General features: G+C 45.2%; 2 protein-coding genes across 2 annotated transcripts; both read left to right on the top strand.

Annotated features, from left to right (window-relative positions):
- Positions 1 to 1,873: 1,873 nt before the first annotated feature.
- Positions 1,874 to 16,821, top strand: LOC121078480. Its single transcript, XM_040574726.1, has 20 exons — positions 1,874 to 1,943; positions 2,334 to 2,465; positions 2,710 to 2,839; positions 3,001 to 3,094; positions 3,960 to 4,110; positions 4,508 to 4,670; positions 5,163 to 5,288; positions 6,486 to 6,548; positions 7,925 to 8,047; positions 8,382 to 8,537; positions 9,258 to 9,311; positions 9,567 to 9,784; positions 10,080 to 10,156; positions 10,868 to 10,978; positions 11,556 to 11,642; positions 12,511 to 12,618; positions 12,805 to 12,926; positions 14,084 to 14,206; positions 15,576 to 15,618; positions 15,792 to 16,821. Exons 2-20 carry the CDS (start codon positions 2,363 to 2,365, stop codon positions 15,867 to 15,869), a joined length of 2,130 nt encoding a protein of 709 aa, XP_040430660.1. The 5' UTR covers positions 1,874 to 1,943; positions 2,334 to 2,362; the 3' UTR covers positions 15,870 to 16,821.
- A 5,584-nt stretch (positions 16,822 to 22,405) lies between these two features.
- GNG13 (G protein subunit gamma 13) lies at positions 22,406 to 25,140 on the top strand. Its single transcript, XM_040574683.1, has 3 exons — positions 22,406 to 22,653; positions 23,804 to 23,944; positions 24,627 to 25,140. Exons 2-3 carry the CDS (start codon positions 23,847 to 23,849, stop codon positions 24,730 to 24,732), a joined length of 204 nt encoding a protein of 67 aa, XP_040430617.1. The 5' UTR covers positions 22,406 to 22,653; positions 23,804 to 23,846; the 3' UTR covers positions 24,733 to 25,140.
- The last annotated feature ends 45 nt before the right edge of the window (positions 25,141 to 25,185 follow it).

Genomic DNA, 25,185 nt, shown 5'->3' on the forward strand with positions numbered 1-25,185 from the left:
TACGGTACTCTTGCAGTGGCCATGGGAGTTCACCAGATGCTTTCTCATTGTTCTGTCTTAACAGAGGATGGGGAGTTGTGTCTGGCTTATGGGCTCAAGGAGCAGGAAAGCTGTCTCTTCACCCCAAATGCAAAAGTCACTGACCTACAAGATGAAGACCATGAAGCAGAAGCCTGTGGTGTCAGTCCCAGACTGAGAGCTTTGCTAGGTCTGGGCATGAAACGCTGCGTGGCAGAGCAGACTGAGCTGAGGCGATACGAAATTTAACCAACATACTTTACACCCACACCACTAAAAATAGGACACCGACGCCAACTCTTCATCTGGAAAGAGAGGAAACACCAGTGTTGCTGTGTTTTGGATGAAACACAGCACTGAGTCCTGACCATATTTGGCCATAAGATCATCTCCCAGGACTGCTGCATGAGAGCGGAGTTTTCAAAAAATTCTGCTGGCCAAGTGCCAGTTCTGCCTTTATTATTTCTCCTTGCTATCTCAATACTTCATTTCATCACCTAAATTGCTGTGTTGAGTTACTCTGGGCTGTTAAAATGCTGTCATGCTACAGAGGCAACTATGTGAAGGAAATGATGGCTCCACAGAAAGTGCTCCACGCAGCTGAAATCAGGCCACCTATTTAGGTGTCAGGTTTAAATTTTTCCTTGTAAGCACAGAAACTTGAAACACTTTGCCCAAATGCGTTGAAAGCTACGAAGACATTAAAGATTATTCATGAAATAAATATTCATTTGCAGGAAGGCATTTTTTTAATGCATTAATATTTCAAGCAGCGTGTTGCAATGTGTGCAGCCTCTTACAGAAAAAGGTAATCATATTCCAAGTGTTGTTTCAATAGTTTTTATTATTAACAATACCAGAAAAGTAGTACGTTTTTATGACTTAATGGCAATTTCAGCTTAAATCAAAATACTTCCTAGATTTTCCTTGTACTATTAACTACTAGTAATGAAAAATTTCCATTCCATGGGTATTAGTCCTAATATGCTCTCCTAACAGGTTCTGTAATACCTTCAGTTTGCTGATAATTTTTAACCGACAGTACTATGTTACGCTTGTCCTGAAACGTGAAAAGTGTCCTTATTTCATTCACAATTACCCTGTCTGATTTTTCCCATAGAAAAGGCGATTATTTTGCCAACAGCTTATGAATATATTACAGCTTTACATCTTCAGCTTCCTGTGTATCAGAATTTCCACTTTTGAGGCACTTTCGGTCCCACTGGCTGATGCTTGCCGGGGCCTCAGTGTGGAGCTCTGGTACCATCTAGCGTTACTGGGAAATCCCAAACATCTGCTGGACGTGGGCCTTTCCTCGCTGATCACCTGCTGGGTTGGCAGCAGGAGAAATCTGCCGTGAGATTTTTCCAGAAACCTGGCGATGACCAAAGCAGCAAAGCTCCGTGAGCAGCTGCCATGATGGCGTATGCTGGGCCTGGCTGGAAGGGAAGCGACTCTTTCACTGGGTGTTTGGGGCCACATCTGTGGGGTTCAGTCACGGAGACCCCCAAAAGGAGACGCCACGGGTGTCTTTAAATATAAAGTAATTAAATTAGATCCAAAAGGAGGCTGCCATAGGCGTGAGAGGCAGCCTCCCACTTCTCCTCCTACAAGGCCTCGCACACCACAGGGCACTCCTTGCCCTGATGCCGGTTCTCCCCCTTGCTGTGAAGGACGAGGGGTTTATTTCCACCCCGGGGGCCAGCCATGCCCCCAGGAACGACACAGACAGACAGACACACAGACACACACACCCACCCCTGCCCACACCAAAGATGGCGGCCCCTCAGGGCCCTCCCAGCCCGCTGTCAGGGCGGAAGTAGCGCCGGGCGGCTTCAGGGCGGGCTGCCCTAATAGGGTCGCCGCCTCGGAAGCGGTTGTAGGTTCAAAGAGTGGCGGGGCCCGGCGGGGCGCTGAGGAGCGCGGTGGGGAGCGCGGTGGGGAGCGCGGGGACGGGGACGGGGACGGGGACGGGGACGGGGACGGGGACGGGCCGTGAGGGGGCGGCCTGAGGGGGGCGCCTGGGGCCTGGGGCGGTGGGGGCCGGGGCGGTGAGCGGTGGTTCCGACGGCCGTCCCGCCAACGGGGGGCAGCTCCCGCCCTTCTGTGCCTTTTTTTGTTCCTCCCCTCCTTGTTTTTGGCGTTCTTTGAAATTTGGGTGGAAAACGGGGAGTTTTGGGAGCTGCTGGTTGTGATCGGGGCTGGGCGTTGCTGTCCCTAGGGTGGCTCGGAGGGTTTGGGGCTTGGGGGAGGCGTTTTGGGGTCTTTCTGAGGGAAGTGGGGGCTAGCTTGCTGTCCTGCTTGCTGCCAAACAGCGTGGCGCTTCCTTCAAACTTCGGTAACCATGGGGTCCTCAAAAGGGGACGAGGAGCAGGGTGTGATCCTGATCAGCGACGACGAAACTGAGAGCACGCTTGGGAGTTCGGTTCTGTTAGTAGACCCGTCAGGTAAGTACTGGGCTCTTCTTCACTTGCGAAGCTCTCCTTACAAGAGAGGTCTGTAAAAACCTCTCCTACCGCTCTTTGGGTAGTGTTTTCAAGTCTTTTGTCCCAGGCCTGTGTGCCATTTGTGCCATATGAAACTATAAGAAAACTTGCATCTTAAAGTGTTTTAAAGAATAATTGTCAGTAGCTGATGACTTTGTTATCCGGTTGTAGTTACCTTTCTATTAATTTAGACTTTTTTATACAGAAAAGACCACCGTGGAAGAGGAGAAAACTGAAGAGGTCGTAGACGAGGAATGTGACCTCATGGTTACATTCTGTAAACAAGCAAATGTGATGCCCCACGCCAGATACGACTGTACGCTACACCCGTTTGAGTATGTTCCCTGATGTGGAGGATGATACGGGGGTTTCCTTTCCTACATTTAATCCACCTTGTCAAGTAACCTTGTTAGCATTTTAACAGCTAACAAACAGAAAGAGTTGGGTAAGGTCACAAGCAGCTTTGTAAGTAATGTTCTGTTTTTTAACTCTGCAGGAGAATGGAATGTGATACGTGCTTGCCTCTTGGAAAAAATGCTGATTTTTGCAGTCAGTGCTACTGCTACATTTGTGATAAACTAGCTTCTGAGGTAAGGAAGAACTGTAGTAAAAAAATGCACAACTTTGAGTAAACTGAATTCCTTAAGTCTTTAAAAGACATCAGTCTTATTCACACTAAAACAATAAACAAAACGTAAAATTTGATTATTTTAACAGTTCCTCTCCTAAATGTTCATCTCAGTCAGCTTCACAGCACTACTAACACATGGCCAGTGTCTGGATTTATTTCTAGTGCTCCAGTAAGTTGTTGGGGTAGATACTCATTTGATAAAAACAAATGTACCTCCTGTTTTCCTTGGGTACATGGTGTATTTCATGGAATCATTGCACTAAATCGGACTGATTCTCACTGCCCTAGGCAAAGGTCAAACTTTAGATGTTCCTAACCAAAGTAGGGGGTGAAGTAGGGGGGAGCATTGTTTTGGGTTGTTTTTTTGTTTGTTTGTTTCTCTGGTGTGTTTTTTTTATTTTGTTTTAGAGGGAGGGATTTTGTGTATCTTTTGTTTGTTTCGCTTTTGTTTTTTAGAATTCCGCAAACTTTACTTTGAGTAAAGTTGGCCTAAACATGCAAAAACAATCCTCTGTTACCAGTTTACAATGGGGAGGGTGTGAACCCTAACTGCCTGTAAGGTGCTCACTAATGAGGGTAAACCTGGGGGGAAGAGGGAGGGCCTGGCTTTTTTTCCTTCTTTTAAAGCCACGATAACAAGTTATTGCCATATTGGTCTCTTGCTTCAGCTGTCAGAATATCTCTTTGTGGCTTTGACTAGCTGTGTAAAGCATGAAATGAATTCTAGTCCTTCACTAAGGTAGAGGAACAACTTTTTGTCTGCTTAACTTGGGATGAGGAAAAAAAAAAACACTTTTCCCTGTTTTTCCCTTTTCATGAAATAGTGCCAGAATTGGACGACCCCTTCCCTCTGTCACTGCAATGCACATAACAAAAGCAAATTCTGGAAGGACCAGCGTGATTTTGCCTTGGCTGGTGTTCTTGTAATGTTCAAATTGGAGCTCACGGAAATAGACGCAGACCTTCGGCATGGTGGTAAGCACAGTGCACTTATACTGTCTTGGGAGACCTGTGGCTCGCTGTGTCTGCTCAGTCTGTGGCTCAGTGATACTTACAGTCTATGAGGACCACTTGTCCGAACTGCAGCTGTCCTTGCAAAGGCTTGGTGAATTATTTAGGTAGCAACTTTTCTTTGCTATCCCCTTCCTGGGCCGTACGCAGACCAGACAGATCTGCAGGTCTGTTTTTTTGCTTCCTGCTTTTCTCCCCCTGGAAGAAGCACCAAAGCATGCCTGGCCATTAAGATTGCATGCAGGGGATTTGACAAATATTTCGCGTAGGGTACCTCTGAATGTCTTGCTGTTTCTTTTAGTTTTTAGTTTTGAAGAAAACTGATGCACTAACAGTTTCACATCTCTGCCTGCCCTCTTAGGAAGTCTTCTAATAAATTTTATCCAGGAACTTTCTGTGGAATATAATAAGTATTTGATTGGAGAAAAAATACCTCCCATACAACATGAATGCTTTTGTCTCCCAAAGTTACCTCCTGGCCAATGCAATATCTGCAGATCACGCAACCCGGAGGTTGTATACAAGTAAGTGACAACAGAACTAGCAGTACGGACTGGTCAGTGCAGGTTTGCTTTCCTTTAGTTACATGCTAGTTAGAATCATGGCACCTGAGATAGCAGAAACAACTGAGGGAACCTGACTGGTCAGTGGGCAATTAAACTACATCCAGTTCAATTCAAAAACTCCTTTAAGTATATTTTTAAATATGTCTCTTGTGCTATGTGAAGACAGTTGCTAATATTCCTCATTATGACAGTTTGGGAAAGCATGAAACTAAAGTCGGTATTTTTACTAATTTGTCAGGATTGGGTTTAGCTTTTACTCAGTGGTATATGCCTTTGAAATACTGAAAGTTTTTCAAATGCAAACATGCAAATGCCATGTTACCGTGTCGTAGATTCTCAAGGAAAGGCAAGTTAGTTTGCTTTCCAACTGTAGGACAGTCATAATTGCTATTTGTTTACAAAGTATTTCGTTCCAGACACTTTATCTTATGGACTGCTTAACTTTCTTAGGTACTCTGGAGTTTTTGCACTGGTAACAAGATTTTTAAATCAGGCAGAAAGAGAGAATCCTAAAGCTACTGCTGTCATGCTTCTGGGAGCAGCTAAAGAGCTAGCCCTTCATAAAGACCCTGCTTTGTAAGTATCCGGTTCCATATCTAGTGTGTGATCTCTGTTTGCTCCTCAAAACGGGGAGATTAAGTGAGAGAGTTCTGGTTTTCCATTTATTAAGGGTAGGAACAGTGTAAAGGTCATAGCCCTGGTTGCAGCACAGCGAGAGGAAAATGAGTATGCGTGAGGAGGAAATGAGCCTGACTGCAGGGAGGGATTCTGGGGAACATAGAATGATAAAGGTTGCGTGTGGGAGGAAGAAGTTGCATGGGATTGAGTCGTGAGGGAGAGAGATGATCTCCGATGAAGGAATTTGAGATGGGAACTGGAAGCAGGGAGGGTAACAGACAGCAGGTGGTGGCAGGTGGGAGTCAATTCTAAGGGAGAAGGTAAAAGGCAGGGGAGCCTTCCTGAAAGAAATGTGTGCAAGTTGCATTATGTGAGGAAACATCTGCTTCTGAACTGGAAGGGAGGACGTGATGTTTTTCAGGTAGTAAGTCTTAGAGCTGTCCCATAAGTCTGGTGGAAACTGACCTGTTTCACTGGGAGGACTGAACAATAAATAAACAGCACAGTGTTTAAAGTCTGTTTTTTATTTTCATGCTTATATTATGGCTGGTTCATACTTGATTGCTGTCTGGCTTGAGCAAGGTCCTGGAACTTTGCTTAACAGAATCTAAATATTTTGGAGCTAGAATTCAAGGCTTCTTAAAAAGCAGCAGTAAATGTGGTGTGGATTAGTTCAACAGGCCAGAAACAGCAGCTCCTCTGCAGTTATTTTTGAGGAGTTACCAAGGTTGGAACCATTGTTTGGGTAGGTTTCTCTGTACGCTTACTGTGAGTCCCACAGGATTCACCGTATTCACATGGGATGTGGTTCAGCCCTCTTGTGGGCTGATACACAGCCCCGTGCAAGCACAGATGTGCCTGCAGTGATCTAATACAACAGGTTAGAAGGTTAGGTACTGCTTTCCTGTGACTGGGCGGGAGGGGTTGTGCTGTAGTTGGTTAGGTACTGCTGAAAAACTTAAATCTAGAATGTTTTACGCTTCGATCACTTGTTTTATCAATTTGGAGTGATTATTAGCATGATAGCTCCCAATGCTCTTTAAGAAGAAAGTGTTGTCTAAAACAGTTGTGTACAGAGAAGGTGAGAAGGCAGGAAAAAACAAAACCAATTAATTAGTGCTTTTCTTTCCCCCACCCCATCTGTGCCCCTCTTAGAAGCTGGCAGAACCTTGGTCATATTGATTCGCTAAAGCTTGCTGTCCCGTATTTGTTGCAAAGGTAAGACTTATCGCATAAAGCTGAGATGGCAATGAGATGGTTGCTAGATGCAAGCATTCTGCTTACGCTTGAGGTTTGAGTGCATGCTTTAGCTTTTAAAAGCCGTAAGTAAACTTGCACAGCTCTAAAATAAAGGTATGGAGTCTTATGGTTCTGTAGCACCAGGGAACAGGACCTAAATACACTATGTTAGGCACTGGTTTGTTTGAGCAGAGTATGGAGAGCTGGAAGCATGTGTGAAGACTGCAGATGTGTAGGGACGGACAGAAGAGTATAAAAAACTACACACACCAGTCAGCCTGATAAGCAGGGACCTCAGCGTGCTTTCATATTCTACGATTGTATGCAACACATCAGGGTTTTTAGCATCTCTACATATTAGTCCCTTTCTGTGAAGGACAAGAGCAGTATCTGCCTTATTTAGAGCCACATAAACACTCAACTCTTCTTTGTTGCCTCAGAGGAGACTAACTTGATAGCGAGCTCAAAGCCAAGAAGATGGATTACTTTTAGACTGTAATCTAGGAGTGTTCTGTAGGGCCAGACCAGAAGATGGTGTTGGGTAGCTACTTGTGGTTAGTAAGCCTAAGAGTAAATAGCATCTGTTCAGAATCAAAACAGCAGCCTTGTAGTCCTCCACGGGGATGGAGTAGTTGGGGATGTAACATAGTAAAGTTCCCCCAGAGGTTAACGAATGAGGACATCTCGCTCACTTGGCTTAATTCATTTCTCATTTTAGCTTTTCACCTTTAACCTCAAATTCACTTGCAACAGAAGGTTAATGAATTAAGAATTAACTTTTTTTTAGGAGCACTCAAAAACAATTAATATTCTCACCTCTATGACAGGTATAACCTAAATCCTATATCAGTTTTCATTTTAAATGACTATTCTTGAATTTATTAATTTTTTACTTTAAAAGAACAGTAAAAGGATTTTCTTTGCCTCCCTCCCCCAGTTTCAAAAGAATTAAGCTCTTCTTTGTGTCAGTGTGTTATCTTCAGTTTTCAGTCAAGACAAAAATGGTTTCACAAGCTTTGAAGCTGCCAGGAGCTCAGGTTGATCAGCTTCCTTATCGAGCTTACAGTTCGTTGCTGCAATGTTTCTTGCACACTCAGCGGGGATCTTCTTTAAAACATAAGACCACAGAATACATGCTTTCATTGATGTTTAAAATTAATAATATAAAAGCAATATCCGTATTTACTGCAAATCTTAAAGCACAAGCTTATAGATCCAAACTGTCTGACACTTAACCAAAGAAATCTGTATATACTCTCTGTAAAGTAGTTTCCCACGGGATTTTTTTTTTACAAATTTAAATAAAAATTCTATTTAACTTTAGCATTTTATTTTTGTTTTCCTATTTAAAACAGGATCACAACACAACTTCAGAGGATGCTGGTGTTGTGTGACTTCCCAAAAAATTTATATGAGAAGTTTATTAACTTTTTCCAGTCCATTTCACTTCCGTGTCACTGTTTTGGCTTCTCAAATAGGTATGTTCTTTTTGCTTTTTGTTTACAAAATATATTTTCATACAGTTGGCTGATCTGAAAACAGCTGTACAGAATGGTTCTTTCATTGATGGTGCTGGAGATGTGTGCGTTTTATTGGAAGGTTTCGGTATTAGCTACTTCATATCCTGTCCTTACCGTAGTAAGAAATTGTTGTTTGATGCTATTGCGAAGTGTATATTGATAATTTTGTTTCTTTCCCTCAAATTGAACTGTAAACTTCAAATGTTTTATTAGTAAGTCTTCATGTTACTTAAGGGAAATATTTTGTGGCACACCAACAAAATACACTTAACGTTTCTTTTTGTGCTTCTAGCTTGAACGTTGTGCCATGGGATCATGTCTTGCTAACCACTGTTCTAAAAGGCCAGAATACCACTGGACAAAGAACACAGAAAGGAAGAAAAATATTTCTGTGGGAAGCGCTTCCTGTCATACAGGCTCGAGTGGAGAAATTAGTAGACAAAATGAAGTGAGATTGGTTTAGTCTTGTTTTGTTTTGGTTTTCTCATTTTATAATTTCAACTTTGTTATTAACTGCAATGTAGTCTTTTCCTAACATCTGTAGCAGTTTTGCATTATGGGGAAACATGCAAAAAAAAAAAAAAATATATATATATATATATATATATTTGAAGCTGCTCATTCCTATTACTTCCTGTCAACAAAGCCATTACTTTTTGAAGTTGTTCATAATAGAATCAAGACATTTGAACACTTCATGACCTGAAAGGAATGTAGAAGTGGAAAACTTCATTGTTTCTATAATCTCACTAGGTTTTAGATGTTGATGTTTAAAATGTGCTCTGTTTGTCAAAGGCTGACTAGATGGAAGACAGAAAAAGAAAAAAGAAAAAAAGCGTGTTCTGGTCTGAGTCTTCTGTAGTTTCTGTTCAAAAGAATATAGTCCACTTCAAGATGCTCCTGTTCTCAGCCTCCTGTTCTATTTTTCTAGAGTGCAGAGATGATCTGTGGATAGCTCCTTCATTCAGATATCTGCTGTGTTCAGAAGTGGCTTTATAGAACTTATTTCCAACAGTCTCTCTTCCTGCCAGTTGTATTTCCATCCTATTTTTGCAATATCTCTTATGTGGGAAGAACTACTGTTTTGCTTCATTAATTGTAATATTTGACATGTACACAGCTTAACACTTCCTTTCTTTTCCTACCCACTTGTTTTTTCTCTCCCCAGCTATAAAGAAGTTGTTCGCTACCTGAGAGCTGTGAAATGCAATGATACCAAAGGGTAAATAGCTATTTTTGTTTCTTTGTCTTAGGTTTGTGTCCCAGTCTGTCCTTTTATTCAATGCCTAATAAAATGGCAGAACGAAAAGCAGGATTTTGGCAGCTGTTTACCAAGTGAAAATAATACCGTACTGCAGCTAAATTCTGCCTTGTTGGATGTAACTTATTAGTTTTCAAACTTAATCAGGTATATACATACACATTGTAAAACTTCCAGTGAACAAAAATCAAGTATTCGTTCACTTCTTTTTTCCAGGTTAAGAGACCTTCGAGATAAAATCCCGTTCTATTTGTGTAAAACTGGAGACTTCCTTGATGCTGCGCATTCTCTGTTGTTTCCCGTCAATAGCCTTGCGTGCTGCACTGCCTGTCGGCTAACACCTTTTCAGTTTGAGGCCTACCTGAAGATGTTCAGAACAGGCAGTGTCCCCACTGGAAAGGATATTCAAGACCCTGCGCCCTGGATTACAACCGGCAAGTGTAACTTCTTGCTTTCAAATGTTTAGAATCTTAATGACAGCTTTTATTTTAATAACATTCTAAAATCTAAACTTCATTCAGTTTTTTTACAGCTTTCTAGGATAGCATGTAGGTTCTGAATAGAAAAACTACAGCAAAATATTCTAAAAAATAGCTGTAGATGCTTGTTTTTTTTTCTTTCGGTTTTTGTAGAAACCTATCTATAACTAAATTATTATCTTGGTTTTATCCATACTCTGTAGTTATTCAGGCAATAAAAAAAAACATCTTGGATTTTTTCTTCTTGCAGGGTCTCCATTGAAGGATGGTGTTCTAATTAAGCAGGCGCTCAAACTCCTGTACAGCAATCTGTCACTATACAGGAATGTGAGTCTGTATTAAAACTTTCTGTGCCCCATTGAGTGGTTTTGTACATTATCTGTTTTGTCCAGTTACTTCTTCAATGAAAGGATTTACTGTCAGGACCCTTTTCTCTGAATAGTTCATACCTTTGTGAGACTTTTGTTTTACTTGTGGGGTTCTTGATCATTTAAAAAGTCTTGTTTGGGGGAGAGGAGAAAACAAACTCTTTTCTCAGATAATAGTTCTGCGTTCTGTCACAAAACCATGTCAAGTTTTGTAAATGATTTAGCTGGAACCTTTCTGATAAAATTATGGCAAATGTTGTATGTATAGAGCTTGTGTAAATTTACTGAGTTGAGCAGTATGCCAATGTAAGGATAATCAAATTTGCTATATGTATACGTTCTTACTGCTATGATTATTTACAGTGGGGCTGTAATGATTACACCAGCAGCATGTCTGTTGATGGGCCATAGAATAGAAATAAAACAAGTGAAAAAAGCCTCTTTTACTGCAGGTGAGGGAAAATAGGTGGGCTGTTTTGCAACCTGACAAATGAGGTTGGGAAACCCCAAGCATTAACATGTAATTTGGGTGTAGTTTTGCCTGGGTGTTCCATTAGAGAGAGGAAGAAGAATGAATGCAAGTCCGCATGTCAAGGGGACTTATTCTGATCGCTAAAGCTTGCTAAGCGTGGATTTGACTCAGTAAAACAAATGTTCTGCTGTGTTTCAGCCTAAATGCTGGAGTTCCCTCATCATGATTTTGGGTAGTAGCCGTTTGCTAGAAAAAAGTGGGCACCTACATCCTCTGTCCCTGAAAGAGCCACCGCTTGACTTCCAAGAGGTAACCGAAATGGGGCTTTGAGATGGAAGAATCTGTTGTCTTTGCTGGCTATGCAAGACATAACTGGATGTGGGCATTGCCTCATCCTTTTAAATAATAAGGTTAATGTTACATTACTTCATCAAATATTCTTATAGTATGTGCCAAACGTAAGACTTTGGAAAAATTGTGATTCGGGAATATTAAGTGCAACAGGGAATAGATTAACTCCTTTTGCAGCTCAGTGCTGAATACTAATTCTATATTGTTTAATGTTGAGATGAATCAGACAACAGCAAAATGGATAGGAAAGCCGTTTAAGAAAAATGTGTTCAAATAGTCCTGAGACAGTATCTGGGTGTTTTCTTGATAAGAACAGAAATAAGTGTCTGCTAAGCATAGTAGGTTAAAATGATGATATGTTTAGTTAGTGTTGCAGAGCCTCAGCTTTCCTTGTGTATGCTGTTGAACAGTCAACTGCATCTGTAAAAATGCTGAAAAATAAGTAAAAGCACTTTAAAGGAGATCGTCTTGGGCAGTTTGTTTGTAGAGTAGCTAGGCATCCTCTTTGATTTGTGACTCATTACTTCTTTTGCAGGGGGTGCTGGCTGCCAGTGGCAGTCTCTTGCAGGAATTGAAGGCAAAAGTTAATGTTTCTTTACCACCTGCTATTTTCTCTCCTCAAGTAAGTGTGCATCTGGCAATAAGGAAATTGACAACTTGGTTTATAGCTCTCAAAGATACTGCAGTTGTATTATTACGAAAAGCTTTTAAGAGGGGGCTTGAAGATTTTTGGGAAATGGCATAAGATTGTTGTTCTTCACATAGTCCAAAGGTTAGAGCAGGAATCTTGGAAGGTAAGGAAATTATTAGGGCCTGCTTTGGTCTGACTCTAAGAAAATCTTCAATTCAGGAGAAATTTAAATTCGTCGCTGTCCAAATTTATGCATCTATAAAGCGAGGGTTGGTAATCACTGATTCTGTATTAACCTCTCACATAGAATAATCTCGTGTTGTTTGATTCAAATTAGAAACTATCCTTTGATACTAACAGTGTGTTTGTCTCAAAACTCAGAATAGCACGGAATTTCCCAATTTGTTTTGAACAATGGTTTCAGGTGTGGAGCATGTTTAAAAGTGGCTTGAAATGGGTTATTTATTAAATACAATCACCTATCTAAGGAGCAATCTTACTCTGTTTTATCTCTCTTGAGGAAACTGCAGTTAGGTTATTCTCCAAGTACATGACTCCTGGGCCAGAGGTTTTTTCCCCTTAATTCTTCCACTTCTGCTTGACTGTGATGGTATGAGACTTCATGTTTCTGTGAGGACTTTGAAAGCCCCAGGTGAAACATGCTATAGAAACAGAAATACTTGTTTTATTCCCCATCTTTTGGTCACTGTAAGATTCTTCTGGATGTTGTGTCTATCATCCAGCCTGTGTGCTTGGAATGGTAGTAACTTAGTGCTGGTTTGATTGGATGTGATATGCAAGTAGTGGGAAAACAGACTTCTAAATACACGTCTCTTCTTGTGGATATCTCTTCCTGCAGTTACACCATGAGGCTTGTCTTATTCTCGCAGTGCAAGCAGTACAACAGATGCTTTTCTGTGATCTCCCATACTTGACTTCCTTCCTAGAGATAGCCCTGGCTTTTGGGGTGAGTCCTAGATATTGGCTTCTATTCTAAGAAATTAAAGCAGATTATATTTAAAATCTGTGTAACACCAACCTGGTGTTGTTCCCCTTAAGCTTTTCTGACCTTTAATTTCTTCTACGTATTTTTTTTTTTAAGAAATGATAGGCAATTAAGTTAAATCAGTGCCCTTATTTTTTCTTTTCCTAGAATAACTTCTGGGCTCTGAGGCTGTTATTGGATCATCTTTCCTATCAGGAGCACATTCTCCATGGCACTGTCAATCTGATTTTGAGAGATCTGAGTCGTCAGAAAGCAACAATGCTAAAACTGTGAGTAAACACTTGCTTCCTGAGATCTGTTTATGAAAACATTAACAGCAATCCCGAAGCAGTAGCATTTAGCAAAGATACAATCCTTAGCTCTTTGAAAATGGCCAGCCTAGTGTTCTAAGTCGAGAATGCAAATAAGATGCTAGGAATCAATGGGAAATAATAGACAATAGAACACTTACATAAATGATGCATCTGTTTTGAATATTGTGCGTGATCCTAATACCTCTTCTCAAGGTATAGAATGACCTCTGTGAGAGGAATTGGTTAACCTGACTCAGCCATCGGAGTCTGGAGTTATGATAACGGTCTATAAAATCACGCTTTCTGTGCTGAAGGTGACCAGGGAATAATTGTTCACAGATCAAGAACCAGGGGGCTTAAAGGAAATCTGAGGTGGCAAAACAAGATGGATTAAGGTTGTATCACTTGGAGGAGTGAATTTGGATGACAGAGAATGTTGTGGAAACAAAGTATATACGGACTGAAAAGCAATTAAGCAAATTGCTGTAAGACTCAAGTACAACCAGCATGAAAATAGCACTCCAGACCTAAGGAGGTGGTTCATGAGCTGTTGAAGATAAGAGTGTACTTAGACAACAATTAATTTCCTTCAGATCTGTATGAGCTAGCACTATTCCTTATCTGTTCCTTTAAACAAGAGGTATCTAGGGCATCTCCTTCTGTGTGTCTGGTTTGCAGAAGGCCAAAATAAATATCGCGGTTGTTGTAAAGGGAGGATACTGAGTTAGATGGGCCATTGACCTGACCCAGTGCAGCTGTTCATATAGCGATAAAGCTTTGTAGTATTTCTTAATAAGCAGTAATGCTTATTGGCCAAGTAAAGGTACATCTGGAATAGCTGCAGCAATCTGAAGTCTCTTTCCTTGATGGGAACCCCTATCACGGTGAAATAGTTCCAGCTGGAAAAAGAATGCCTGGTCATGGTATTGCTATGTCTATGTAATAGATGTACTGTTAATCAGAAGGTTTTAAGTAGAAATTGTGATTTTTTGCATTCCTATAATGAGATGCTACTGTTTTTAAAGCAGATTGAAGTATGAGAAAGTAGCATCAAGAGAGAAGCAGCGCAGATATTGCCATTTGTCTTTGTTGTTGAACAGGTATGTTCTGTTTCTTGGTTTTATGTTGTTTAGGTGGCAAAACCTTGGTCCCCAGTATGTGGGTGAATTCCTTTGCCTGTTCCTGACTTGCAGACATAAGAAGATGCAATCTATCGGTCTGTTCGCTCTGAATATAATTACAGAAAACCTGCATGTGTAAGTGTTAATCTTTATCATAGCCAAACGGCAAATCATTATACATTGCAACAGTGCTGGTAGCTTTCTCTTAATTAACAGGCTTAACTCAAAATTAATTACTGGTTTATATACTTCCTTATTATTAGCAATGGTAAAGGTACTGAATGTGATAGTTTGAGTAGATTTGAAATTATTCTATGTTCCTGTTCAACCAAATGGCCTTCTAACTTCCCAGTGCCCTATGTTGTGTCTGCTCTGTGCAACCGTAACCAGTCAAGGTATCATAAGGTGCAGTCTAGTTCTGTTAGTTTAATGTCACTGTCATCTCCTTTCATTCTATTTAGGTTTATAAAAACAACAACAAAAACCTTAGTTGGAACTTAGACACTGGACTCTAGGAGGTATAATGTTGCATAAAACTTCGTTTAGAGAAAATAGTTCAAATTAGCTCAAAATGTATATTGTTGTGTATCTGCCAGAGTACAATGGGTGTACAGATGTCAACGTTTCTTTTAAACTTGTAAAAGATGTTTCACGTGGTGGTGAGGGAGTAAATCCCTATTAAAAACTAGACTCAGGAACATCTGGGCACTGTAATGCAAACTGAGGACAGGATTAAGTTTGTGCTCGTCCGTCTTATCCTGTTTAAAAAAAGAGGCTATTTGATCAGCAGCACAAAGCTGCTGGAGTGGAAAACAGCTCTGAAAATGTCTGAGTACTATGTTTAGATTACAAATGATGATAAAACACTGATAAGTCACTATGGAGACCACTAGATATTCCTAAATATAATCCTTGCTCTCCTGGGTTGTGCAGGAAAATATTAACTTCTATCACCTTACATCCTATAATGTATTGACATAATAGTTTTAAAAAGAAATGACTCGATGCTTGCATACCAGAAGGCAGAATAACTGCCTGCTCTGGCACTTTTAATTCACACGTAGCAGATGGCAGCAGAGTAATGTTGAAAATTCACTTTTTAGTAACTCTCTTAAGTAGAAATCATGAATATGTGAGTTAACTTACCTTGTAAAATGCTTTCCCCCCCCCCCCCAAGCCTTTGTTGTATGTATCTTAGGAAACAAAAGTCCTAACTTCACTCAGTTGTTAAATATAACTCAGCTCATATAAAAACTTGCGGTTCTAATAAATGCCTCTTTTTATCTCAGATTTTGTGAGGTTTTACAGTACGCTCTAGCAGTAATCCAAGAGAATCTGATTAGATCCTTTCTGTTATGGTCTATCTCTTTTTTTTTTTACTGTACATCTGATGCTGGAGTACTCTCTATTTGGAAGCTGAATTGTTAGTGTGGCTGAAACTGGGGGGTAGGTCTGTCCCTGTGGAAAATGGATTAAGAATTATATATCTAAATCTGTTTTTCAGGTGTCCATGGGCAAAGCACCTTTGCAGATTCTTTCACAATGTGGTAAGTATCTCTGTATCTTAGAATTAACAATAAAGCATATAAATGACAAATACATCATTGATATATGATGTATTAGATATGTGATAATTGATAAATATTTGAAATATTTAGTAACGTCATTTATTGTAAAATTGACAAATTACTTATGTATATTATCTTTTTTGTCTGCACAGGGATTAAGGTATCTGCCCCTTGGCACTGCAGCTCATCATGAAGTCTCAAAGTTCATAAGCATTTTTGAAAAACTATAATTTGCCAAAACTTTCAAGCATATTTTTCAACTTGTATTGACTGGACATATCTCTTGCTGGGTTCTTCATTTTCTGTTTTGTCATCTCTTCCCTCACTTAAAAACGTTCACCTAAGAACTGACCAGACAAATCCAAAAATTTTAGATTTAGGTGGTGAATAGTGGCTGTATTTCAGCAGATATGTTCTGGAAATGTCCTTTTTTCAGGCATGTGTATTAAGCTGTCATTTAAAGAGGCAAGAGCTATACACTGTAGGAAGAGCTGGCCTACAGAGAGATGCTGATCCGAGGCGGCGGATGCAAGAGGTATGAGAGGAGAGAAACACGGACAAAACAAAGCACCAGAAGTTTTTGCTTTTGAGTTGCACAGGTGGATAGTTGTGTTCTGGGTGAGAAAGCTGCGGCAGAGCAACTGCTAAGAGAACAGTTAGAAAAGCTTCTCCAGTGAGGAAAATTGCCTCTCCACAGGTGTACAACAGTATACATTAATGCTGTTTGCACTCCTTGGTTTTCTTTAGTGCATAATTATAAAAATAAACCACTCTTCAGTTAGTGTGGTTCAGCCTCAAGCTTTCTTATTTGCTGCAAGAAATCAGAATCAAGAAAGCCATAACCTGTTTTTTGTACTTAAAAAAAAATCTAGTTTTTTGAGGTTTTCTAATTGTGGGGCTTTTTTATATTCTACAATAGGTGACAAACTGGTGCTGATGGCTGTCTTGTGTTTTTTTTTTTTTGAAGCCTGAACTGTGAAGGTAGAAATAGAAATATTTCTAGCCTTGTTGTACTGTTCTTTGCCCCCTGCCTGCTACCTGTCTGCATTGGTTTGGCAGTTGGGATAAAGTTGTTATACCGTATTTTGTTATCCAAAACGAGTTGTTATTCAAGTCTTCCACAAAAAAAAAATACATGCATCTAAAATTACTTGAGGTTTAATAAAACTTTTGTAGAAATCACATCATGTTGTCAGTTCTGTGAGTTTTTGTTGTTTGTTTCTTTTGTTGTGTTTTTAAGCAGTTGCTGTGCCTTTATCTTGTGCTGTCAGGGGTCAGTAAAGTCCCCTGCTGCAGGTGAACGTGGTTCTGTTGGGTGGTGGCAGGGGTGACCACGTGGTGTTTGTTCTCTTCTGGCCTGGGCCCGTGCAGCGTGGTCTTTCATCCTGGTTTCCCAGAGAGGTCTTTTTTTGTGTGTTCCTAATGCTGTGATCTTTCTCACCCCATCTACATGAGTAGAAGGCTTCCATTCCTCGTGTAACAGAGGTGGGGAAGGAGACTGCAACCGCTAAGCTTCTTTGTAGTCGTCATTCAAGGTGTCTGGGCTCTCTGCAGCGCCCTGCTCTACAAGCCTTCCTTTCCAGCCTGCGGTGGGGCTGGGCAGCCTGCGTGGTGTCGCTCACGCTTTGTTTCACTTCTCTGCGGATGTAAAAAGACAAGTGCAAGGCCAGGTAAGCCATCGCAGCTTGAAGTGTGTGGGCTCCTCGGTGCCATCCTGTTGGTGCCTGGAGCGGGGCTGGGCAGGGGAGGGAGCGGGAGCAGGTGAGGGCAGTGCTTCCTTACCCTGCACAGTCTGCATTTACCATCACAAGGAAGGGCAGGAACTGCTTCTACTGCAGTAAGTAAATAGCATGTTTATTCATTATTTATCTGCAGCTGAATTTTAATGAATTATAGCAGCAATGAGTAAAGCCCTTATAGTGAGGATTATACTACAGATAATGATATAATCTTTTATGTATGAGAAAATGACTTTCTCTGCAGATTAGCACTTGACTTTGTAATAACTGTACCTGTCTATCCAACCCGTGCCCAATCAACCACAGCAGAAAACATCTTCCTGGTACCCTGAGACTGACTAGTGTAACCTCAAAGGTAAATTTAAGGCTTTTTTTTTTCCCTGCTTTGCTCCAGGTATAATTGAGATGAACAGAGCTCATTAAAAATTGAAATCTATACTTCGGAGTAGAAAATGTGCATCTAAAGCTGTCTGATCCAGATATTGTATTTTAGCAAACAGAACTCTGCCGTTTTAGCAAGAGTACATACAGCTGCTAGTGCCAAACACTAAGTAGAACACTTGCAAGTAAGCACATGCATTGAAAATAAAATTTTGCCTGGAACTAATGAAATTGTTTGAGATTCATAATGTTTGGAAAGGGAATGCCATCGTTCAGCCCAGGAGCGTAAGGTTCATGTGTGCTTGGTTGTGATCAGCAGACATAAATTGAGTTTATCAGGGTAAGATTTCTAAAATACGTGGCTAATAAACTAATTGTTTAAAAACTTGTCCTCTAGTGTAATATTTAAGGGAAGAAAAAAAAAGTTACCTTGCGCCAGCCATAAACTTCTGTCATTCTTACTTGTGCTCTGGGGCAGTGGTGCTGCAAATCACACTACCCTAAGCTCACACAGCAGGGCTGGGCTATTTCTAGATCTGAATAGAAAATGCCAACTGGGACCCCACCACCTCAAGCCTGACATGAGTAACTTCATGCTCGGGGTGGATTGGTATGAGAAAAGGGCAAGTAGGCGAGTTCATGGCCAAGGAGACAGTGGAGTAATGTGGGTGAGGGCACAGGACCAACCCCATGTGCGCTGCTTCATTCTCCCTCTGCTTCCCAGCCTTGTCTCTGCTCAGTGGGCTGGGAGAGAGCTGGTGCTGTTTCTGCCAAGGACACTAATTAACCTGCTAAATGAGTTTATCCCTTCAGAGTGTGTACTGGGGAACTGAGTTATCTAAAATACCATTCCAAAGAGAGCCTTAATTAGCAGCCTGTGCTGAGGGCAGACCCCTGCTTTCTGGGGGGTGGATGGGGGCTGGTGCCTTGCTGCTGTTGTGGGACTTTGCCCTCCAACGCTGTGCTTGGCACATGTCGTCCTTCCGTGGGTGCTTGTGCAGCACCTGGCTGTGTTTGACAGGCACAGCATCCCTTCCCTGCTCTCCAGGTCTGCAGACGTGGGGCTTCGGTCCCAGAAGAAGCCGAAACCAGGCAGCAGCTAAATGTGGTTGCTGCCACAGTAGCTCCATGTCAAATGTCCTTGCCCACTCTCCCATGCCCCACAGCAGGCTCCCTGCCACATCCCCCTGTTCAGAAAGCATCCTGGTGCTGGTCCATCCCAGCGCTGACCTCACATTTGCCTACATCGCTGAGACAGATCCCATCCCTGCTGGCTCCTGGCGTGAGAGCACAAAGCTGCCGCTTACCTTCCTGGCCCTGAGACACATTTCTCCAGGCTCCAAACCCTGTCTGAGATGAGGGGTTCAAGGTATTTTCTCCATTCTTACCCCACACCCCAGGCTGTGCTGGGCATGGGCTGTGTCCCCTGCATGTGGGCTCCTGCCCACCAGTGCTGGTGCTGCCCACTGATGACACTGATAACGAAGGGGTGAAGTCACTGCTCAGCCACCTCAGGACACCATCGAGGAGTAGCTTTCTCCCAGCTGCCTGCCAGACCAAAAATACTCCATTTTAATAACTGGACTAAGCAAAGTAAAAAAAAAAAAACAGCTTGTTGCTGGCTGCCAGATTAACAGATGGCTACAATCATTAATATTGCAAAACTTCAGGAGTTCATAATTCTTTAATCTACAAAGCCAGGCGGGGTTGCTAATGCGAGCCCTGCAATCTGCTGCGCAGGGTGGGCACGGCGGGGGCTGCACAGCCGGGTCCTCAGTGGGCCCTTGGGGATTTGGCACGTGGGGCACTTGTCCTGCTCCCTGCCCAAAGCCTGCCAAGAAAAGGTGCCAGGGTGACCATGGCTATAGGAGGGGATGAGCTTCAGGGCCCCCTCGGCTTTGGGATGGTGTCGATGGCTCTGAAATTCGCTGGGCACTGCCTGTGCCATCCCTGGCAGCTCTGCCCGGCCCCGCTCAGCCACCGCTGCAGTCAGATTGCAGAAAATCCACGGAAATCCAATAACCCGTCTCCAGTGTCATTTTATCGCTAAACCCCAGCCTTTCCCATAATTGTTTGGAGGCAGCGCTGGGAGATTATGACTGATGTCAACAGCTAGATAATCTGGGGGCCAGCACGCCGTATCGCTGACCTCCTTCAGGCGGATGGTGCCATTTGCAAAAGGCCGGGCGGTGGCGACCCAAGGAGGCCACCACCACGGAGCCGTTCGCAGAGCACCCAGCGCTGGTGTCCCAACAAACACGCACAGGCACCGCTGCCTCTGGGCCACCTCCTCGTGCTGCCGGCTCAGCATCCCACCGCCGGCCCCGGGCGGCTCCATCCATCGATCGCTGGCTGCAGCCCAGCCCCGCTCCCTGCAGCATCCTCCCGGGGCAGGGGAGAGGAGCGGTGAGCCCATTAGGCGGCCGGGGAGGCCGTTAGTGCTATCGATCTTCGGTGGAGGCTGCCCGCAGAGGCTGGGGATGGGCCAGCAGAGCACGGCCAGCCTGGCTGCGGGCGCCAGCTGCATGCAGGGAGCAGCAAAGCTTTTGGGACAGGGCACCCGGGTGGCTGCAGGGGCTTCTGCGCTGCCAGAGGCATCCAAGGTGCAGCCTTTGTGTAAGAGAGATATGGATAGCAGCAAAGAGTAAAGTTCTTATCATGAGGATTAAGCTATAGATAATGACACGGTCATCTCCATATGAGAAAATGTCTTCCTCTGAAGATTCACACTTGATTTTGTAATAACTACGCCTTACAGTATGTAATAACGGTAACTATCTTCTAATAACACGGATTAGAACCCATGCCCAATCAACCAAACATCCTCTATAATATATAATACATATTAATTATACTTTACGTTTTATTATATTTATATCATTTTATATGCTAAATGGTCTACTATATTTCTAGTGTACATATTTATTTCATATTTTATTATTCACAGAATCACAGAATTGTAGGGGTTGGAAGGGACCCCAAGAGATCATTGTGTATATATACAATATATATACAAGCGATTATTGTGTATATATATATTATTTATTTTTTTTCACCTCCCTTTCCTCAGGCACTCAGGCCAATGCAGGGAATTTGCTCCCTGAGCCCCCAGCACACAGGGAACCCCTCAGCTTGGCAACACCAGGCTCATCTCTTTGGGGTGGAATTGGGCAGATGCAGCAGAGCAGGAGGCTGCTGCTGTGCTCGTGAGCTCAGTGTCTGGGACAAACTCTAGGCCGGAGCCGTGCTGGCCGTCCCCCCGGCAGGGTAGGGGTGCTCCCCACCGCCCCTGCCAGGGGACCCCTTTCTCGTGCGTGGCGTTAAGAGGTCAGCACAGCCTGCAAGGTGCACGAGGGGCTGGAGACACAAAGTGTCAGCAGTGTCTCGGGCTGGTGAGAAAGAAATTACTGCATTCACCCTTCCTGGAAATGTTCCCTCTGTGCCTGCAGGGATGTAGAAAAGCAAACGGTGTCTCCCAGGTCACAAATACTGGCCTGAATGGGTATGTTTTTGGGGGAAAAGAAAAAAAAAAAAGTAAGCAAAAATGTGCTTGGACTGCCATATGACAGAGGAGGTGATCGGCAGACACCAGGCTCAGCATACGGTTTTGTTTGGGGGGGGGGGGTCCCTGCTCACCCTGCGGCATCGCCCTGCACCCCCTGGAGCACCCCATGGGCGTGTGGCCCTGCTGGGTCCCCTGAGACCGGGACACCTCGGGCAGGCGCCTCGGGCTCCGGTGGGTGCAGCTCCGGTGGGTGCAGGAGGAGCAGCCCAGGACTGGCACAAAGGAGGGCACTTAGTGCCCATGCAGACTGCCCTGGGGCAGGGCTTGGGCAGCTTGTCTGTGTTTTTTTTTTTTTTTTTTAAAGCAGCAAAAATCTGCTGTCATCATAGTTATCTGCTTTTTTTTTTTTTTTTTAATGGTTGCTTAATGTGGGTGGGTTTTTTGTTTGTTTTGTTTTGTTCTGTTTGTTTTTTCCTTTGCGGTTTTGCTTTTGCTTCAATTACGGTGATTTTAATCAGTTAACAACACTTAGTGTTGCTTTATCTTTTTCCTCCCTGTAAGTTACACTAATTGCTGCTTTTTAATGCTGTTGTTCAACTTGTGCTTCCCCTGCCCTTCACCCTGGCCAAATATTTAGTTTCCAACTGCTCAGCTTTTGTATTTTATTTTATTTGTTGTTTTTTTTTTCTTCTTTGTAAGCCATCCCCATGTGCACCCCTGCAAATCCCTGCCTCCTGGCCCTGCCAGCACCAGGAAAATGGGAAGGTGCAAGAAAACCAGGAGCAGCACAGAGCCACCAGCCAGGGGAAAGCAATGCCGTGGGTCTTGGGGTTTACATATGGGGAAGTCCTTGCTGATGGCACCCAGGAAAGCTTTGCAAGGATTCAGGCAGGGATGTGAGCAGGGATGCAGGCAGGGATTCAGGCACAGACATGGGCAGAGGTGCAGGCAGGGATGTGGGCACAGATATATGCACAGATACAGGGACACGGGCAGGGATGCAGCCCTGGGGGGCTGCTATGTCCCAGCACTCGGCCCACACGTGTCCCCCCGGGGCCCATCCATCCCTTACAGCTCAGCCGAGGCCGGGGTAGCCCCGTTTCGGCAGCACGGCCGCCGCAGCCCCGGTACCAGCACGCTGCCTTCGTCCCGGAGCTCACGTTCAGCGGAGCCAAATCCCCTGGGAGCAGCGGGGGGGAGGACGCTCTCATTATCCGGCTCTTGCCGTGTCGGAGGCAGCTGGACGGGCCGTGCATTAATAGATTACACAGAGGATTTGGGCTTGCTGACAGCGAGGGCAGCGCTAGCGGGAGGCGAGGCCAGCGCAGCTTGCCGAGCCGGCGGGGACGGACGCAGCCCCCGCTCCTGCTAACACCTTTTCCAGCCGAGGTAGGTGGAGAGCTCAGTCGTGGCCGTGGCACTGGGATGCTGCTGGGATGGCTGGAGCGGGGCCGGGGATGCTTCTCCACCGGGAGAGCCGCCGGAGGGAGCGGGAGCGGGAGCAGCGGGGAGGCCGGACCGCGGGCACACAGGGATGCTGGGCGCTGGGTGCTCACCCTCCTCCTGGCCGTGCCGGTTATTTTTCCTGTGGCTGCTCAGCAGAAGCACTGAGCTGCTGAGCCCTGCCCTGCGTGGGGGCTGAGGCTGGCCCGGGATGCGGGGTGTCCCTGCTTTGGTCACCCTGATGCAAAGTGATGCTGCCGGGTGGGCCTGGTGCTGCCCTGTGCCGGACAGAGCACGGCCCCAGGCTTTGCTGGGGTCGTGGCTGGCCACGGGCAGGAGGAAACGTCCCCTTGTGCCACCCATCCCTGGGCCAGCATGGGGAGTGGGGACTCACGCAGCTGTGGTCACAGCTTGTGCCCAATTGGGTGCCGTGCCTCAGTTTCCCCACCATGTCCCCACTATTAGCTGTGTTGCTGTGGGGTGCTCGGTGCTTTGCTCCCCTCACCCCCACCAGCTCTCCCCGGGGCCACAGGGCCTCCTTCCCTGGTGGGTGGTGCCACTCGGTGCTGCCCTTGGGGGCTGCTGCAGCCCGGGGGTGAGGCTGGGAGGGGGGGTTGGTTCTCAACCCAGCCCCAAATACTGGCCTAGGGGCTGCAATACATCCTCACCAAATGCCCCACTGAGACTTCTCCAGGGCTGTGGAGGGCCAAAATCCCTCCTGCCCCTCGCTCACGGCCACAGCCAGGCAGGAGAACGCTGCCCCCCGCCCCAGAGAGTCTCCGGTTTGTTATTTGCACACACCAACAGCCAAATCACAGTCAAATCCAGCCTGGCTCTCCGGGCAGGCTTTGCATGTGCCTGCGGACTCAGCGTGGCTACGAGAGTGCGGCATCAGGCACTCGCCACTGTGCCCGGCCGTGCCACTGAGGTAGGTAAGTGCAGCCCTCGCCACCAGCCGAGGCAGCAAAACCTCCCAAAATCTCTTGGAGCCACAGGTCCACAATGGGTGGGATTGGGAAGGTCCCCGGGAGCTCAGGGAGCACGGGGATGGGGCGGGGGGCAGCCGGAGACACAGCGCGGACACCCTGCCTTTCAGCCCCTGCCACTGCCGTGCCGAGCCCCCGCCGAGCCCAGGTGCCATGGACGAGTGGGACCTGCCGCAGTGGAAGAAGGAGGTGGAGAGCCTCAAGTACCAGCTGGCCTACAAGCGGGAGATGTCCTCCAAGACGATACCCGAGTGAGTGGGCATGGCGGGGAGCAACAGCGGGGCTTCCTCCCCCTGCCCCCTCCAAATCTCCTCCCCAAACGAGTTCAGAAATCGTCCCCCCGCGGTCACCCAAGCCCCAGCTGCTGAAGCCTCTCCAGACCCCCCCACAGGTGCTCGTGCATGCTGCCACGCACCCAAACGCTGCCAGGGCACTGGGGCTGCCAGGGGGGGTGGCTGGGGGCTGCAGGACCAAAGCCTGAGCTGACTGGGGAGGGCAAAATGGGGCTGTGGGTGTGAGGGTGGGTGCCCAGAGGCTGCAAAGCAAAGCTGGAAATGAAACGTGTAACGCAGTCATGAAGGGGCATTTCTGCATGGCTCGCACCTCGCTGCTGCCCACCATGAAGGGGCTCGGCCCATCCCCACGGCCTCCCTCTTACATGGTGAGGGGGGGAGAGGAAAAGGGCGACCTGAGCACGGTTCACAGGGCGGTGCCGAGGCCGGCAGCACACGGCAGCCACAGGCACTGGGGACAGGAGGCAGCTGCTGAGGTCTCGGAGAGCTGGGGGCCCCGGCCCGATGGCTCCCACAGCAAAACACTGCCCTGGGCCCACCGTGTGCAGGCCTCGCTTCGGTGCAGAGCAAATCAGGGAGGGTTTGTGCACAGCAGCCCCAAAAAGCCAGGCTGTGTAACGTCCCCCAACCCCTCCCGCAGGTTTGTGAAGTGGATCGAGGACGGCATCCCAGAAGATCCCTTCCTGAACCCGGAGCTGATGAAGAACAACCCCTGGGTGGAGAAGGGGAAGTGCAGCATCCTCTGAGGGCCGCGGGCCGGCAGCGGCTCAGGCCTGCCGGGCGCCCGGCCTAACGGTGAATGTACACTTTTTTATTAGGTAGCTTCCGAATACGACTAACTGAAAAACCCTACCCTCATCTTGTCTTTTTATTTTTAGTAGTAAAAGCGTTTTCTTTTTTATATGGGGTGCCTGGGAAAACAGACACGGGGTGGGCAAGGTGGCCGAGAGGTGTGGGTCGAAGCAGAGGGGTACAGGAGGAGTGAAAGTTTCTCTGGGAGGCAGGTACAGCCTTCCACCTGCTTCTGCCCCCCTTCTGTGAACGTGACCGATTTTTCAACTTGTAAAGGCAAAGGAAAAAAACTTTTATAAAACATTTGCAATGATTTTACTCTTTTGTATATTGTAGGCTATGCAGTTTTGCAGCACAACAGGCAAAATATGGCAACTAAGGGTTTATAAATGAAATAAACAGCAATA

Source organism: Cygnus olor, chromosome 15 (genome assembly GCF_009769625.2).
Source record: "Cygnus olor isolate bCygOlo1 chromosome 15, bCygOlo1.pri.v2, whole genome shotgun sequence".
In the NCBI taxonomy this organism is placed as follows: Eukaryota; Metazoa; Chordata; class Aves; order Anseriformes; family Anatidae; genus Cygnus; species Cygnus olor.